The sequence below is a fragment of the Erythrolamprus reginae genome, chromosome 8 (assembly GCF_031021105.1).
Source record: "Erythrolamprus reginae isolate rEryReg1 chromosome 8, rEryReg1.hap1, whole genome shotgun sequence".
In the NCBI taxonomy this organism is placed as follows: domain Eukaryota; kingdom Metazoa; phylum Chordata; class Lepidosauria; order Squamata; family Dipsadidae; genus Erythrolamprus; species Erythrolamprus reginae.
In genome coordinates this window covers 41,939,740-41,959,015 of record NC_091957.1, presented here as the reverse complement: position 1 = coordinate 41,959,015, position 19,276 = coordinate 41,939,740, and the positions used below count along the sequence as shown (strand labels likewise).

General features: G+C 42.3%; 1 protein-coding gene across 1 annotated transcript in view; it reads left to right on the top strand.

Annotated features, from left to right (window-relative positions):
* LOC139171704 (connector enhancer of kinase suppressor of ras 2-like) overlaps positions 1-19,276 on the top strand; it is a 290,698-nt gene that overhangs the window by 117,495 nt on the left and 153,927 nt on the right. Inside the window, exon 8 of the mRNA XM_070760142.1 lies at positions 14,544-14,690. Coding sequence (XP_070616243.1) covers positions 14,544-14,690 — 147 coding nt within the window. The remainder of the gene's footprint in view (positions 1-14,543; positions 14,691-19,276) is intronic.

The following is a 19,276-nucleotide window of genomic DNA, read 5'->3' as shown; positions in this document are numbered from 1 at the left end:
ATGTCACCTACAGCGGGGGAAAAGGGGGCATAGGAAAGGAAGAAAGAGAAAGGTCAGGCTACAGCGCTTGCTATTTCCATTCTTTGGCCCAATCAAGAGTTCAGAAACCAGGAAGAGCTGGCTGCCAGCTAATTTGACAACCGAGGAAAGCCAAAACAACTGGTCTAACAGATGATACAATTGATTTTTTTTTAATTTTTAAGGAAAGACATTAAACTTTGACTCCAGTGAATTAACTGTTTCTTCAAGCAGTTTTCTTTTAATTGCATGTTGATCATGTTGCAGGATTTATACGGAGAGGGTCCACCACCTGAACCATACAATTTTTTTTCCCACCAGTGAAACAATTTTACGAGTTGAAATCCTATATCAATCTGCAATATTCTTACATTTTAGTAGATAGATAGATAGATAGATAGATAGATAGATAGATAGATAGATAGATAGATAGATAGATAGATAAGATTGATGGATGGATGGATGGATGGATGGATGGATGGATAGACAGATAACAGATAGATAGATAGATAGATAGATAGATAGATAGATAGATAGATAGATAGATAGACAGACAGACAGACAGACAGACAGACAGACAGACAGACAGACAGACAGACAGACAGACAGACAGGACAGGACAGGACAGGACAGGACAGGACAGGACAGACAGACAGACAGACATATACCTTCAAATTATATGGAATTAGTAGAGACCCAGTTTGTGGGGGGCAAGATGTTGACTGTGTAAACTGCTTAGAGAAGGCCATGAAGTACTTTTTTCCTTCTTTCCCTCCTTCCTTCCCTTCCATATTCTGTCTTCTGCTGCTTTGGAGAATGATTTGACCCCATTCTTTCTGGTAGCCCCTCAAATACTGAAATACTGCTATCAGGTCACCCCTAATTCTTTCTTTAGTCTAGCCAGTTGTTGCTGCTGTTAATTGTCAGTCAAAATAATCCTCATCAACCCACCTACCATATTGCTAAAATTATATCTGTTAATTCTTCATGGTAGCATACATTTCCTATAGGTCTTCCAAGATATTTTATTACAAAGCTAGTTAATATTATCACTGCTAGACATCACCTGCCCTGATAATGTTACCTAGTTTGGTAATGAAATGTCTGCAAGAAAGCCATGTGACCTACGGTATAAGGACTACTCTCATGAAGAAGCTTTGTAACATCAAGGTGCTACCATGTCTTAATTTTGAAGGCTGCTATTGAAACTACTCCTCCTTTAGAAGGAAGCTGCTGGCATGCATGGCATCTCTAATTTTCCATCCCCTGTCAAGAATCCCAGTCCATCACAACGTCATCTTTCTATTTTTGCCCAAATACAATACTCAGCAAAACTCATCAATAACATTTTAAGAGCTTTCCATTTCAGTCTACTGACACTTGGGACCGGATGGCCTCAATTATACATATTTTTAGTTTTTAATGACTCCTTCATTAAGGTTTCCTCTTCGAGTCATTTATCTTTGGGGCATTAATTATTGAACATTCTCCGGCAAGAAGGAGCTAGTGAAATTTGCCAAGCCTCTCGGTTTTTAACATTTATATCCAGGTTTTTCAAAAGTGCAGCTGGTTCTCCAGGTTGTGATTAAATGTCAAGAAGATGAGACTTTTATTTTTTTTTCCCCAGACTTAACTTAAAGCAGAGATGAGAGAGAAATAATTTAGAAATAAATCCCCAATTCGTTTATAGCCAGAACCATTTTCTAGGTTAAAAAGAAATCGTCTTGGAAATGATTGGGTTTATGCCTGGAGGAAAGGAACAGAACTTATGTGAGCAAAGTCAGTATTGATAATTATGTGGGACTGTGCGCTCACTAAGTCAGAATCCAGTGTGGTTTTCTCCCTGGTAAAATATATTTCTAAATCCAATTCTAAATGAGGTAATCCATCTCCAAAGGACTGGGTGTAAGCTCTGCACCGCAGACCATTCCCTTTCTTGTCAATAATCATTTAGAAAGGGAAACCTTTGTTTGCATCTGTGTCTGTTTTTCGTCCTGTTGTAAACTACTGTATTTTCCAGAGTATAAGATGCACCTTAGTTTTAGAAACATAGAAACATAGAAGATTGGTGGCAGAAAAAGACCTCATGGTCCATTTAGTCTGCCCTTATACTATTTCCTGCATTTTATCTTAGGATGGATCTGTGTTTATCCCAGGCATGTTTAAATTCAGTGACTGTGGATTTACCAACCACGTCTGCTGGAAGTTTGTTCCAAGCATCTACTACTCTTTCAGTAAAATAATATTTTCTCACGTTGCTTCTGATCTTTCCCCCAATTAATCTCAGATTGTGTCCCCTTGTTCTTGTGTTCACTTTCCTATCAAAAACACTTCTCTCCTGAACCTTATTTAACCCTATAATAATAATAATAATAATAATAATAATAATAATAATAATTATTATTATTATTATTATTATTATTATTTATTATTATTTATTAGATTTGTATGCCGCCCCTCTCCGAAGACTCGGGGTGGCTCACTATAATAATAAAAAACAATATTATAGTGAAACAAATCTAATATTAAAATAAAACATATCTAAAACCCCAGCAATTTAAAACCATACAACACATACATACCAAATATAAAATATAAAAGCCTGGGGGACGATGTCTCAGTTCCCCCATGCTTGGCGATAAAAGTGGGTCTTGAGTAATTTGTGAAAGACAAGGAGGGTGGGGGCCATTCTAATCTCTGGGGGGAGTTGATTCCAGAGGGCCGGGGCCGCCACAGAGAAGGCTCTTCCCCTGGGGCCCGCCAAATGACATTGTTTAGTTGAAGGAACCCAGAGAAGGCCAACTCTGTGGGACCTTATCGGTCGCTGGGATTCGTGCGGTAGCAGGCAGTTCCGGAGGTATTCTGGTCCAATGTCATGTAGGGCTTTAAAGGTCATAACCAACACTTTGAATTGTGACCGGAAACTGATCGGCAGCCATTTAACATATTTAAATGTTTCAATCATGTCCCCCTTTTCCCTTCTGTTCTCCAGACTATTTCGGGGAGGAAACTAGGGGTCGTGGGAAATTTTGCGTACCAGATATTCATCCGAATAGCCCTTAGCCTGGTCAGCTTCAGCATATTAGTTCACTCACTGGTTTTGAGGTTGGGTCTGATTGGGACTGTGCTTCCAAGGCACAGCTGATCGTTGGAGGGATCAGCAATTAGAAAAGCAGGCAAAGCACAGAAGATCTCATTTTGGGACTGAAAAACAGCTTCAAAAGCACAACTGATGGAGAGAGCTCCAGTGACTAAAACAGCCAAAGCGCAGAAGGGATAAGTGAAAGCCGCAGCTGTTCCAGGTAGCTATTTTGACCAGCGCATGTCAAGCGTTTGGAGGCTGAAAACGCAATGCGGAACCCAAAAACACAAGCCATTGTCGGTGGCAAATCTCTGCAGCCAGGAAGAGGACACATGGAGGCCGAAGGGAAACAGAAACATAGAAGATTGACGGCAGAAAAAGACCTCATGGTCCATCTAGTCTGCCCTTATACTATTTCCTGTATTTTATCTTAGGGTGGATCTATGTTTATCCCAGGCATGTTTAAATTCAGTGACTGTGGATTTACCAACCACGTCTGTGTTGTGGTTAGCTCTGGCCCAGCTCCTGCCCCAAGGACTGTGGATGTGGGGGAGACATCCACATGCTGCAGGCCTGTTTTGCCCCCGGTGTAATCTGCTGATGAAGGCTCCTCTGACCAAGAAGACATGAGTGACAGGGAGGAGGAGAGTGGGGCAGACAGCTCAGAAGGAGATCAATTATCTAGCTCCTCCTTGGATTCAGAACAAGAGTTAATGATACAACCACGCATGCGGAGAGCGATGCATAGGCAACAACAACTGAGAGATTATTATCAAAGAAAATGAGGCCACCTGTGGTTGGGTGGGGCTGTGGTAATTAGTGAGGCTGCTATAAATAGCAGCCTGTGAGTTTGGCCATTGTGGAGGATTATCTGATTGTTGTGTTTCGTGACTGCTTTACTGACTTTGACCTTTTGTGTGCTGATTTTTCCCCGCTTTGAAACTAAACCAGAGATAAGTGTGTTTCACTTTGTGAAAGAAGAAGGACTGTGAATTACCTCAAAGCTGCAAGCTAAGTATCACAGAACTGATAAGGGACTTGTACAAATTACCAATTTGTTTGGAGACGAGTGCTCTTTGCTATACCAAAAGAGAGCTTGGTTTAAGTGAATTTTCATTATAAAGAACATTGTTTTTAATTTTCAAACGTGTGTGTGTCTGAAATTTGTACCTGTGCATTTTTGGGAGGATTCTACCAGAGAGCCCGAAAGAACAGTCTGCTGGAGGTTTGTTCCCAGCATCTACTATTCTTGCAGTAAAATAATATGTTCTCACGTTGCTTCTGATCTTTCCCCCAACTAACCTCAGATTGTGCCCCCTACAGATTCGTTGGCCAGTGAGTGAGCGGGGCTACATTCGGATTATAAAACACACCCAAATTTTCAGCCTCTTTTAGGAGGGAAAAAAGTGTGTCTTATACTCTGAAAAATATGGTGCATCTTTACTTCTGTGGGAACAGGGCTATGGATCTCCACCTTCCTTGTATTGCTTTGACATCTGGTCTTTCCCACCACCACCACCTTTGGTCTTCTTTTCTAAGGATTTCTCCCCCACCCCCAAAAAATAAAATCTCTCTGACTGGAAGGAAGAATTGCACTTGCTTTCTTTCTTTTAAAAAAAAAAGATAAAGGGACAAGGATTTCCTCCAGCTTTCTGTAACCTTTAAAAGAATCTAGCTGCACGTACCGCATGGCTGGGCTATTTTCAGTGTCTTCTTATCTACTTTGGCACTTCTTAAAGTGACCATAGAACATAGCTTGCCTTCAGAAGTTGTGAATGCTCCAACACTGGAAGTTTTTAAGAAGATGTTGGGTAACCATTTCTCTGAAGTAGTGTAGGGTTTCCTGCCTAAGCAGGAGGTTGAACTAGAAGACCTCCAAGGTCCCTTCCAACTCTGTTGTTGTTGTTAAATATGTTGTTGTTGTTGTTGTTGTTAAATATGTTAAAGGGTTGAATAAGGTTCAGGAGGGAAGTGTTTTTAATAGGAAAGTGAGCACAAGAACAAGGGGACACAATCTGAAGTTAGTCTATGGGGTCTACGGAGAGGGGCGGCATACAAATCTAATTAATAATAATAACAATAATAATAATAATAATAATAATAATAATAATAATAATAATAGTTGGGGGAAAGATCAAAAGCAACATGAGAAAATATTATTTTACTGAAAGAGTAGTAGATCCTTGGAACAAACTTCCAGCAGACGTGGTTGGTAAATCCACAATAACTGAATTTAAACATGCCTGGGATAAACATATATTGCGGCGCAGGCGGAGTAACAGTCGGACACAAAGGTGTGGGTATAAATAGGGTCACTTTTATTAAACAAATTCAAATTAACTATTTAGCCAATTAAACCACATGACCTGCAAAGGTGCATAAATCAAATGGGGGCGGAGTTAACTTTCCAACAAACTCAATTGAGCAACTCTAGGGCGAAAGCTCCTTGCCCGGGTGCAGGGTCAGGTAAAATTACACCTGCCCCCTGCCCAATGCCACGCCCCCACGGCGTGTGGGATGGCTCGCCACTGGTCTCTGATACGCCACAGGCAGCGAGCCACAGGAGCGACCCCCTCCCCGAACCCAAGCCGGTCGAGCCCTGTAATCCGAGAAGGAGATCGCCCCTCACCTCAGTAGAGGTGCCCCTAAAGGAGATCACACAGTTGCTGCTTACGCCCATTTCCGCCCCCTTTCGGCCGTCCCCCCCCCAGTGACCTTGAGGGGGGGGCGCTAGTTGGTTAGACCACCCCCTAACCACACTCCCACGCACAGAGTGGAGTAGGCGAAAAAACAGCCACAATTCGGCCAATTCCTTGTGACTGCAAAAAATTCCTACTCGGCCCCACCGAGGGCGACCCATCATATGCACCCTGTAACAGAGGGAGGGTGGGCGGGTGTCCAGCGCCGGCGGGCAAGAGGCACTACGCCACGAGGCAGCCCCTTTTATAGGGCTGCCTCCCTCCTGCCCGGTTCACTGGGTGACCACGCACCCAAACGACGCGCTGCGGCCCCCGGGGATGACGTGGGGGCCGCAGGCTCCGCCCCAACATGGCGGCCTCCTTCCCCGACCCACGCCGCAACCCTCACCAGCGGTGAGTCGCCGGCGGCATTCATTGTAAGATAAAATACAGGAAATATCTCCGAGACCGCCTTCTGCCGCACGAATCCCAGCGACCGATTAGGTCCCACAGAGTGGGCCTTCTCCGGGTCCCGTCAACTAAACAATGTCGGTTGGCGGGCCCCAGGGGAAGAACCTTCTCTGTGGCAGCCCCGACTCTCTGGAACCAACTCCCCCCAGAGATTAGAACTGCCCCTACTCTCCCTGCCTTCCGTAAACTCCTTAAAACCCACCTTTGCCGTCAGACATGGGGGAACTGAAACACCTCCTCCAGGCATGTACAATTTATGCATGGTGTGTGTGCTTGTTAGTAAATGGGGTTCTTTTTTTTAAACTTTTTAAAATATTTTAAATTCATTTGGATTTGTTACGATTGTTATATTTTGCTGTGAGCCGCCCCGAGTCCGCCGAGAGGGGCGGCATACAAGTCTGAATAATAAATAAATAAATAAAATAAATAAATAGTATATGGGCAGACTAGATGGACCATGAAGTCTTTTTCTGCCATCATATATTTTTCTGCCGTCATATATTCTGACGTCATATATGCCGTCAGTCTTCTATGTTTCTATGTTTCTATGTTGTTGTTGTTGTTGTTGTTGTTGATTAATGGGGTTGGAAGGGATCTTGGAGGCTTTCTAGTCCAATCCCCTGCTCAAGTAGGAAATCCTGTACCAGGGAATCCCCCAACACTGGCCCCCAACACTGGCCCGTGATCCTCAGTGGTGCAATAGGTAGAGTGCAGTACTGCAAGCTACTTTATTTATTTTGTCCACTACACAATGAAGGTTATAGAGGATATACTCGTAGTAAAATATATCAGAGAAAGAATAGAAGAGATATAGGAATAAAATATAAGAATAAAGATATAGGATATAGGAATAAGCTATAGGAATAAAATATATCAATGAAAGAATAAAGGATATAGGAATAGAATAAAAGATATAGGAGATATTTATTTATTTATTTATTTATTTATTTTTTATTTATTCTTTGTCCAATATACAATACATATGGAATGAAGGAGAGACAATAGGACAGGGGATGGAAGGTACTCTAGTGCACTTATGCACACCACTTCTGCTGATCAATGGCTGCCAGCAGATTGGCAGATCGAATCTCAGTAGGCTCAAGGTTGACTCAGCCTTCCATCCTTCCAAGGTCGGTTAAATGAGGACCCAGATTGTTGGGGGCAATAGGCTGACTCTCTTTAAACCACTTAGAGAGGGCTGTAAAGCCCTCCTAAACCTAGGTGTAGGATTTCAGGGTGTTACACTTAAGGCCTGAGGGCTGTATCCAGTCCACGGGGTGCTTAAGTCTGGCCACTGCCCATTGCGAAGGACCTGAAGCAGCGAAGGACCAGCCTGTGGTGCCTCTGCCGGTGAAAAGGGAGTAGGCAGAGGTTGCAGGAGGCCTTTGTGGCCAGAAACTGAACTCGGGAGCCTGTTGTCACTGGCAGAGTGCTGCGGCCACCATAGACACCCCTAACACGAGTGACATCGAGATGGCCAGTGAAATCGAGTTTGACATCCCTGGCTTAGTTCATCCATCATGCTAAATCAAAAGTAAGCAGCCCATCTTCTGATGTAACACCAAATATGAATCCGCTAGTGTCATCTAACTTCTGTGCTCTGCCACAAGATTAAGAGAAAGCTTAGTCAGTATTGATTTATTTAAATCTTGCAAAAATTAAATAGGAAGCCAGAGATACTACTTTTCTTTCCTCAAGGACGTTCTCAAGGGCGATTATTTTCTCAGAACTGGGAACATTGTTATGATCAAGCAATATAACATTCATCTACTAATAATAAGTTATATAGAGTGATGGTGAGACCACATTTGGAATACTGTGTTCAGTTCTGGAGACTTCACCTTCAAAAAGATATTGACAAAATTGAACGGGTCCAAAGACGGGCTACAAGAATGGTGGAAGGTCTTAAGCATAAAACGTATCAGGAAAGACTTAATGAACTCAATCTGTATAGTCTGGAGGACAGAAGGAAAAGGGGGGACATGATCGAAACATTTAAATATGTTAAAGGGTTAAATAAGGTCCAGCAGGGAAGTGTTTTTAATAGGAAAGTGAACACAAGAACAAGGGGCCACAATCTGAAGTTAGTTGGGGGAAAGATCAAAAGCAGCATGAGAAAATATTATTTTACTGAGAGAGTAGTAGATCCTTGGAACAAACTTCCAGCAGACGTGGTTGATAAATCCACAGTAACTGAATTTAAACATGTCTGGGATAAACATAGATCCATCCTAAGATAAAATACAGAAAATAGTATAAGGGCAGACTAGATGGACCATGAGGTCTTTTTCTACCGTCAGTCTTCTATGTTTCTTCTATGTTTCTAAATACAGAAAAAGAAAATGGAGATTGGGCAAAAAATAATCTCAACATAGCTTGGATTGTTGATGGGGTTTTTAGTTGTTTTAATATTGGATTGTTACATGCTGTTTTTATCACTGTTGTTAGCCGCCCCTACAGAGAGGGGCGGCATACAAATCCATTAAATAAGTAAGTAAGTAAGTAAGTAAGTAAGTAAGTAAGTAAGTAAGTAAGTAAGTAAGTAAGTAAGTAAGTAAGTAAGTAAGTAAGTAAATAAATAAGTAAGTAAATAAATAAATACCGAAAATCAGCAAAATCTCCTTCCGGCGCGCACGTGCTCACAACGGAGATCTGGAGATGCATTCACATTTCTATTTTTCCTACTGGGACATGTACTGGACTGTCCATGCAGCAGTCCACTATTGGACATACATTCGAGGATGACCTGTAAAAGAGAATTACAGTGTTCCCTTGACTTTTGGGGGTTCGACATTCACGAAAAGTCTTTACCATGGTTTTTTAAAAAATATTAATTAAAAAATACTTCACGGGTTTTTTCTCTATCCCTTTTTCCCCCGCCCAATGATGTCATACGTCATTACCAAACTTTCGTCTGCCTTTAATAAATATTTTAAAATAAACTTTAATAAATAAATGCGATGAGTAATAATCTAAATGGTTGCTAAGGGAATGGGAAATTGTAATTTAGGGGTTTAATGTGTTAAGGGAATGCTTGTGATGCTGTTCATAGCCAAAAATAGTGTATTTACTTCTGCACCTCTACTTCGCGGAAATTTGACTTTCGCGGGCGGTCATGGAATGCATCCCCTGCAAAAGTCAAGGGAACACTGTATTGTGGAAAGGCTGTGTTTTGCTTGCAAAAGGATCCCAGAGTGGTTTTAGAAGTCATACAAAGAAGCTGTTGCTTCCTTCACCCTGTGACTTTCCACACTCAACCACTTGAAGTCTTCATTCGTTCTTCCGGAAATGTTCCGTACAATAGTAATAGGGGGGGGGGAAACCCCTCTCTGTTTTATTTATATGTTCCATTTGTTTGCTTAAAGCTCTTTCAAAACATTGTTTAAGCATCGCGTTTCGCAGGAAGGTGGGGGGTGTTCCTTTATGCAAACTAAGGAGAGCTTTCCCTAGGACTGTAAAGTTAAAAAGCGTTCCATATGAGAAAGTAAAGTGTTCTGTCTGGGTTTTCCCAGACCTCAACACCAACTGAAAAAACAGCCAGACACTCTGGTAAAAGCCAAAAGTATTTTATAGCTGGAAAAAATAAGCACAAAGGAAAACCTGTCTTCACAACAGACAGGCTATAATACGTTACAGCAGGGTCCTGATGTCCAGTCAATACCATAAGCTTCTTGCTGGCACCCCCCCCAAGGTTTCAATAGTCCAAGGCACAAACCAGGATTGTAAGCCACCAAAGTTCACAGACAGGTCTCACGAATCTCCAAGATAAAACTCCACAAGCCAGGAAGGGTGGGTCCGCCTTTTATCCTTTCCCAAGAGCACCACACCCAAACCCAGCTGTGACCTCTAATGCTGGAAATACTTAGCCAATTGAGTCCATCTCTGATTAGCTCTCCTTTGTCGCATATCTATGATGTCTTGAGCATTTTCCCCTAAGGAATCCAGGCTGCTTTCTGGGGAGAGCTCCCCCTGGTGGGACTCTGGCTGTCCTTCTTCTCCAGCCTGGGATTCCTCTTCCTCGTCAGTCTGCACCTCCTGTTCCTCAGCCTCTCCCTCTGAGCTGGAAACCGACAGAAGGTCAGCCATTCCCGGAGGGGTCCCAGACTGAACCACAACAGTAAAGGGGTGATTTTTTTTTCCTGATGTTGCTGGGGGGGTTTTGCAAGGGAGAAAACCCCCGCTTAGAATACCTCTAAGTTTCAAGCCAGAGATAGGTGATCTTTGTATGTGTTACCAGAGCTTTGTTTGCAAATAGTGTTATTACTTGCAATAACTTAATAAATTCCGTTCCCCCTCCGTGGACTTTTCCATAGCTCAAATAAATGATGTTTTATCTTTAATTAAACACCTTGAAGAAATTGCACCAATATTATTCTCCACTATGCAAGCTCCCTTCGCCAACCTCCCCATTCCAATTTCTCCCCTACCCTCCAAATTAACAGATTCTATTACAGCAGCCAGGATTCATTTTGTAATTATTCTGAAGCTGCTCTTTAGAAAGTCTCCAGTGAAACAAAGTGATCCTTCAGTAGAAAAGATAATTAAAAGCAATAATTCAGTTTGTTAGAGGATATAAAAATTAGAACCATACATCACTGTCTTTAATTTTTTTTAAAAAGTAATGGTAGTACAACAGATTGTTTATCACATTATCGCTCTATTTTAAAAAATTTAAATAAGCAAATGTTACATTTTTCTCTTAAAGAGAAAGGAACAAAGAGCTGAACAGGCATTATGCAACTCTTGCCGAGAGAGATCTGCGAAATCTATATTACAGTTGTGTATATTGTGAAAAATATTTAAAAGAAGTTGGGGCTCCTCCCCCCACCACAACCAGGCTTCTGTTCTATCCCGTAGATAATCTAAGGGTAAAGTGTTGGGGGTTTGGGGATGACACTATGGAGTCCAGTAATGAGTTCCACGCTTCGACAACTCGGTAACTGAAGTCAGATTTTTTACAGTCAAGTTTGGAGCGGTTAATATTAAGTTTAAATCTGTTGTGTGCTCTTGTGTTGTTGTGGTTGAAGCTGAAGTAGTCGCCGACAGGCAGGACGTTGCAGCATATGATCTTGTGGGCAATACTTAGATCTTGTTTAAGGCGTCTTAGTTCTAAACTTTCTAGGCCCAGGATTGAAAGTCTAGTCTTGTAGGGTATTCTATTTCGAGTGGAGGAGTGAAGGGCTCTTCTGGTGAAGTATCTTTGGACATTTTCAAGGGTGTTAATGTCTGAGATGTGATATGGGTTCCAAACAGATGAGCTGTATTCGAGGATGGGTCTGGCCAAAGTTTTGTAAGCTCTGGTAAGTAGTGTGAGATTGCCAGAGCAGAAGCTACGTAGGATTAGGTTTACAACTCTTGAAGCCTTCTTGGCTATATTGTTGCAGTGGGCTTTGGCACTTAAATCTTTTGTTATTAGTATTCCAAGGTCTTTAACCGAGTGGGGATTATCTGTGATAATTTGATTATTCAGTTCGTATTTGGAGTTCAGATTCTTCTTCCCAATGTGTAGGACAGAGCATTTGCTAGTTGAGATTGGGGAGTTGCCATGTATTAGACCACTCAGAAAGAGCGTCAAGGTCTTTTTGGAGAGTACTTGTGTTATCCGTGGTGTTGAAGAGTTTTCCTGGTTTATGCAGCTTGAAAACAAAGGGGGAATCCACACAGTGATATTTCAAATCGGTCTCTTTATACAGAAAGTCTCATTTTTACAAGCTAAAGGCATGGAGGTGATAAATCTTGGCAATGTCTCAGTGAGGTTAATTAAAATATAACAGTTCTGCAGCTAGGCTGCTGTCAAAGATCAAAGCTGCTCGCATTCCTTCATGAGATAAGAATTCTCCGGTTTCACAGACTTATAAATTTACAGCCTCCCAGCATTTCAACAGACAAGGCATTTTTCTCCAAGGATTTTTAGCAGGGAATTAACAGATGGCTAGTGTAACCTGGTTGAGGCCTCAAATCATCACCTGACTTCATTGCAAAACATTGTAACACCCCCCCCCCCCCCGAATTACCCATACTCCACCCTTAAATACCTATAGGAAGTGCTCACAATTCCCTAGAGTTAACAAACCACAGACTACTTCCTTTTTCCATACAAGCAGGGATGGGCTGCTGCCCGGGCTGGGGGGACGGGGACGCAATGGGGTAGGGAAAATGGAGCTCCAGCCCAGACACCCAATTTGCAATGAAAGATGTTGAAAGAAAATACAGGGCATCTTGTATAAGTCACACCCACAGTGTGGTAGTAAAAATTTTGGTAGACCTTCACTGCATACAAGTATTCTTGTCTCTTTCTTAATCTTCTAAAGCAGGCATCTAGCAAAGGTTTCAGATCTTCCTCCTCCTCCTCTAAGTCAGACATTATTGTCATTGGCGTATCTGCCACCTCGGGTGGTCCTTCAGGTCTGTTCAGGTCCATTTCTCCCTCACTCTCACTCTCATTCCCTGCATCAGCTGGCAATACCACTGGCCCAGGGTACCAATATGGGCCTGGCTCATCCTCTTCAGAATCTATCATTACCAGAGGTGGATGAGGAGAACTCACAACAACTTCTTATTTGAAATCTAAAATAAAGCTGTAGCTGCTTTAAGGATTTGCTTGACTGACATTAATGCAAGTGTTAAAACAGCCGGGAGGTGTTTTCTGGATAAAAGAAGGTTCCCATCATGTCTTATCTGCATAACACAGAAGCACACATCCTGCACTTACACAAATGGCCCCTAAGTGGCAGCAAAGTCATACAGAACTCTAATCCTGTACTGCCATCTGGTGGTCATCTGGATTTTTGCAACTCCATCTGTCAATTCTGCACAATCAGTTTGTAATGCAGGGGTGTCAAACCCAAGGCCCATGGGCCACATCTGGCTCACCAGGTGCTTAGATCTGTGTTAAGGAGTATGCAGAGTGAGCCCTGAATTATCAAGGAAGCATATGCATAAAGAAAACATGGAGTTCTAGCAGATATCCAGCAGATAGTCCGGAGATATGAGTAATGGTTCAATCATACAAAAACAGATACATTAAAGTATATAAAATAGTATTTACTTTAGAAAATACTGTAGCCAATTAAACAGTCCAGTCATGCACAGTTAAATCAGTCAATAATTCTCAATACATTAAAAGTACTACTAGCCTTACTTGTACAGCTTACAAATACATAAACTATCATCTAACACACAGTTCTTACTATAGCAGTCACAATGAATCAGCAATACCAAACAGAGAAATAACAGAAATAGCAGAGAGAAAGAATCACGCTTCTGGCTCCCTCTTATGGCAACCTGCAGCACTGACTCTTAAAGCTATAGTGCTTCAATACATACAAGCATTCATTCTCTCCTTATCTCTTATATCATATATATTCTCTCCCTCCCATCTACTTCTCTTCTTTTTTACTTTCTATCTTTATATATATTACTTAATGTCTATTCTCTTCCATATGCATTGTATATTGGACAAAGAATAAATAAATAAATAAATAAATAAAATAAATTGTTAGCTTGTTTATATATTGCCAAACGCAACTGTTATATACATGGTACTAACAATCTGGCCCACAGGGCCATTCTGGAAACAGCAAAGGACCAGACCACAGTGTCTCTGCCAGTGAAAACGGAGTTCAGTAGGGCCACGCAGGATCCTTATGAACTCTGTTTTTTGCTGCGATGGCCTACTGCAATCTTCTGCCAGCAAAAATGGAGTTGTGGAGGGCTGCGTGAGGCCCTCCTAAGCTCTGTTTTTGCTGGCAGAATATTGCTCACGCAGCCCTCCACAACTCTATTTTTGCTAGCAGAGAGCTTGGCAGGGGTGGGCTGCTGCCCAGATGGAGGGAACGCAGTGGGGTAGTGAAAATGGAGCTCCACCCCAGAGCACCCAATTTGCACTGAAAGATGTTGAAAGAAAATGCAGGGCGTCCTGCATAAGCCATGCTCACAGTGTGGTAGTAAAAAAATTGGTAGCCCTTCACTGGAACTCGGCCACCACTGGTGCCCCCTGACACAAGTGATGTCCTGGCCATTTTATTTTATTTTATGGTGGATAAAATAAAAATATATATACCTGGGGGGGAAAACTCATCCTGGCCATGCCCAACTGGCCCCCTGAGGTCAAACACATGCAGCATTCTGATGCAACCTTCAATAAAATTGAGCTTGACTCCCCTGTTGTAACATAACGTAAAAATCAATTCTAGTGAATCCCTGGTTGGTAATATTAACATTGAAAGCAGCCTTGATTACAGAAAGCTAGTAAATGACCTTTCAAAAATTCCATGACGGCATTTTCTCTTCAGGTTGGCTGGCAGTTAAAGAATCTGGTCAATGCGTTGCGTGAAGACCCAAACGGTGTGATCTTAACGTTGAAAAAGCGACCGCAGAATACGCTCGTTTCTGCTCCAGCACTTCTCAAGAACGTCCGGTGGAAACCCCTTGCTCTCCAGGTAAGATGAAGCTTGGACGGTGTCTTTGTTTAGTGAACTCTGCAAAATGAATCACTGACACTTGTTATCCATGTCTTGGGAGTCGCCTTAAGCAACCCACATTAACAATGGAGTGTGAAGAAGCAATGATGGGAGAATTAGGATGAATTAGATCAGACTGGGGTTAACGGTGGTGGGGAGGAGGAGAGATTCAACCTAGAAATAAGGAGGAACTTTCTGACATTGAGAGCCGTCAACCCATGGAACAGAAGTTGCCTTCAGAAGTGGTGGGAGCTTCACCACTGGAGGCTTTCAATAAGAGATTGGACTGCCATTTGTCAGAAATGGTGTAGGATCTCCTGTTTGGGCAGGGTGGGTTGGACTAGATGACCTACAAGACCCCTTCCAAAAATGAAATAAGTCAATTAAATCATTAGTACAGGACAGATGGCCCAGAAAATCCAGATCATAGTGGCCTCATCAGCTAACCATACCCTCACTGGGACTTGAACTTGCAACCTTTGCCTTGTAAGGCAGAGAATTAACCTCTAGGCCACAGTGTCCAATCCCTTCAGCTCTGTACCAGGGAAGGGTTACATGTTTTTTGTATCGAATCACCCTGGTATATTGAAGGAGCATCACAGCTTCCTTTTTGTCTCTCGGCCCAAACCAGGGCCATTTCCAAGACAGTTAATTTTATTGAAAGCCGACAATTCTATCTGTATGTGTCACATGTGGGGTTTTTTTTTTTGCTGAATTTGAAAATTAAGGGAGACTAGGATAGATCTATTTCCGCCTTATTTTGGCCTCATCAGCTAGCCATACCCTTGAACCTGCAACCTTTGCCTTGTAAGGCAGAGAATTAACTTCTAGGCTACAGTATCCAATCCCTTCAGCTCTGCACCAGGGAAGGGTTACATATTTTTGTGTCGAATCACCCTGGTGTATTGAAGGAACATCACAGCTCCTCTTTTTTTTGCCTCTCGGCCCAACCCAGACCCATTTCCAAGGCAGTTAATTTTATTGGTAGCCAACAATTCTATCTGTATGTGTCACATGGGTTTTTTTTTGCTGAATTTGAAAATTAAGGGAGACTAGGATAGATCTATTTCAGCCTTATTTTGGCCTCATCGGCTAGCCATACCCTCACTGGGACTTGAACTTGCAACCTTTGCCTTGTAAGGCAAAGAATTAACCTCTAGGCTACAGTATCCAATCTCTTCAGCAATGTACCAGGGAAGGGTTACATGTTTTTTGTGTCAAATAACCCTGGTGTATTGAAGGAGCATCACAGCTTCCTTTTTGCCTCTCGGCCCAACCCAGGCCATTTCCAAGACAGTTAATTTATTCATAGCCGACAAATTATATTCTGTATGTGTCACATGTTTTTGCTGAATTTGAAAATTAAAGGAGACTAGGATAGATCTATTTCGGCCTTGTTCTGGCCTCATCAGCTAGCCATACCCTCACTGGGACTTGAACTTGCAGCCTATAGGTAAATTTTTATTTTATTTTTTCTGCACCGTTACAAACATACAAAATCATATACCTTCAACCTCCAGTACAGTACAATATAATATCAATCATCAAATTCTTAATTTATATCTGTTTTGTTTCGGTATACATTATTTATCTCGTACTACCTCCTTTTCTAATTTTCTCACCTGGAATTCAAAGAAGCTTCTTCAGTTCTAGGGATCAGTAAGGGGTCTATAGAACTGAAGAAACTTCTAGGATGAGAAGCAAAACATCTTCAGTGAAAAACAAAGAAAGGCCAGTTGCCTATTGAAAAAAAATCACCTTTGGGTTAGCCATGATCTGCTCAACTCAGATTCTCCATAGACAAAGATAGAATCAGTACTCTTAATTTGTGCTTCATGCCTGGACCACGACACTGTCCTAACAGTCAGAGAGTTCCTTTGATATCCTCAGATATCCAGTAAATACGCTTGGCAGATTTTTTTTTTCTTTGAAGTTTTGGGTGCCTCATAAATGTACCTTCCATATTTCCACAACTTGCAGATCTGAGCCCAACCTCATCCCCTTGCGGAGTGTTGGTGTAACATGGGCATACCTAGGGAAGCCCATGATTGCTCTCGCAGCTGCATTCTGCACGATATGAAGTTTCCAAACACTTTTCAAAGGTAGCCCCATGTAGAGTGCATTACAGTAGTCGAACTTCGAGGTGATGAGGGCCGCAACTGGTGCACCAGGCGAACCTGGGCAAACGCCCCCCTGGCCACGGCTGAAAGATGTTTCTCTAATGTGAGCTGTGGATCGAGGAAGACGCCCAAGTTGCGGACCCTCTCTGAGGGGGTCAATAATTCCCCCCCCCCAGGGTTATGGACGGACAGATGGAATTGTCCTTGGGAGGCAGAACCCACAGCCACTCCGTCTTATCCGGGTTGAGTTTGAGTCTGTATTGCGAGGTACCTTAGAAGGGATTAGTAATGCCCTCCTACATTTTGCTGAAACTTTATGTTCCCTTGGGTACAGATGAGCAGAAGTCTTAATAATAATAACAACTGAGTTGGAAGGGACCTTGGAGGTCTTCTAGTCCAACCCCCTGCTTAGGCAGGAAACTCTACACTACTTCAGACAGATGGCTATCCAAGATCTTCTTTAAAACTTCCAGTGTTGGAGCATTCACAACTTATGGACGCAAGCTGTTCCACTGGTTAATTGTTCTAACTGTCAGGAATTTTTCCTTAGTTCTTAAGTTACTTCTCTCCTTATTTAGTTTCCATCCATTGCTTCTTGTTTTATCCTCAGGTGCTTTGGAAAATGGATTCATTCCATCTTCTTTGTGGCAATCTCTGAGATATTGGAACACTGCTATCATGTCTCCCCTGGTCCTTCTCCTCATTAAATTAGATATATCTAGTTCCTGCAACTGTTCTTCATACGTTTTAACCTCTAGTCCCTTAATAATCTTTGTTGCTCTTCTCTGCATCCTTTTTGCATTGTGGCGACCAAAACTGAATGCAGTATTCCAAGTGTGGCCTTACCAAGGTCTTATAAAGTGGTATTAACACTTCACGCGATCTTGATTCTATTCCTCTGTTAATGCAGCCTAGAACTGTGTTGGCTTTTTTGGCAGCTGCTGCACACTGCTGGCTCATATTTAAATGGTTGTCCACTAGGATTCCAAAATCCATCTCTTGAGCCTAAATGGCTGCAATGAGATTTGAAGGTGGAAGGGCCTTCATCCCACACTTAAAAGCTGGTTCTATCAGCTCCAGCAAGGATCTAGAACAGAGGTCTTCAAACTTGACAACTTTAAGACTTGTGGACTTCAACTCCCAGAATTCCCCAGCCATAGAGATAAAATGCTTCCAGTTCGCCTGTGCCTGTCAATCATGGGAGAGACAGTCGTGAGGGAGTGTGAGGCTCTACCCACTCACCTAAATGCTGCCATCAGCGATCAGTTTCCGTTCACAATTCAAAGTGTTGGTTATGACCTATAAAGCCCTTCATGGCATTGGACCAGAATATCTCCTGGACCGGCATCTGCTGCACGAATCCCAGCGACTGGTTAGGTCCCACAGAGTTGGCCTTCTCCGGGTCCCGTTTACTAAACAATGTCGTTTGGCGGGACCCAGGGGAAGAGCCTTCTCTGTGGTGGCCCCAATCCTCTGGAACCAGCTCCCCCCAGAGATTAGAACTGAGACATCTCCCCCGGGCCTATACAGTTTATACATGGTATGTTTGTGTGTATGTTTGCTTTTAATAATGGGGTTTTTAGTGTTTTTTAAATTATTAGATTTGTTTTTACATTGTCTTTATTATTGCTGTGAGTCTACGGAGAGGGGCAGCATACAAATCTAATAAATAAATAATTTTTGGGTTTTTAGCCCCTGCACATGTGCAGAAAATGCTTTGCGCGTGAGCAAAGGGTAAAAGAACCAAATGGCAGCATCCAGACAGGTGGGCAGAGCCTTACACTCCTTTTGTAACCAGCTCTCCAATAACCTACAGGCACAAGCGAACTGGGAACATTTTACCCCTGAAATTGAGCGCAATAGGTTTTCTTTTAATTGCCCCTTTGAGAGAAGAAGGCATAAATCGAATGACTTTCTTTTCATATCTTTTTTATTATTATTACTGGGATTCCAAACCGAGGAAGAATACAATTACAAGCCCTGCATTTTCTTACCAGCTGCCCTTAGCCAATTGCACCTCATTCAAGCCTCTCCCTCTCTCTCTTTCTCTCTCTCGAGCAAAATCAATACTATCAAACCATATTATTATTCTTTTTCATCATATCACAGCGGCTTCTCCCTCTGCTTTCCTTCCAGCTATTCTTTCCCGGAAGAAATTTTAAATCCCCCTTGGATTCCCCAGCCTGCTTATTTTTTCAGGTTTGGTGGCCCAAAGATTATGAGTTGAAAGACGAATATTATTTATTTGTCAGTATAAAAAACAGTCAAGGCTGTCATGAATTGTGGCTGACTGTTGTCCCTGTTAGGTCGCTACGGCATTCAGAAGGGTTTGAAAAGGAAATCTCTCCATGATTTGATAAAGACAGAATTGTAACTTGAGGCCAGCTTTTTCCCCCGCATGGAATTTACTAAGAACATTAAATAAAGCACTCTGATCCTAGCTAG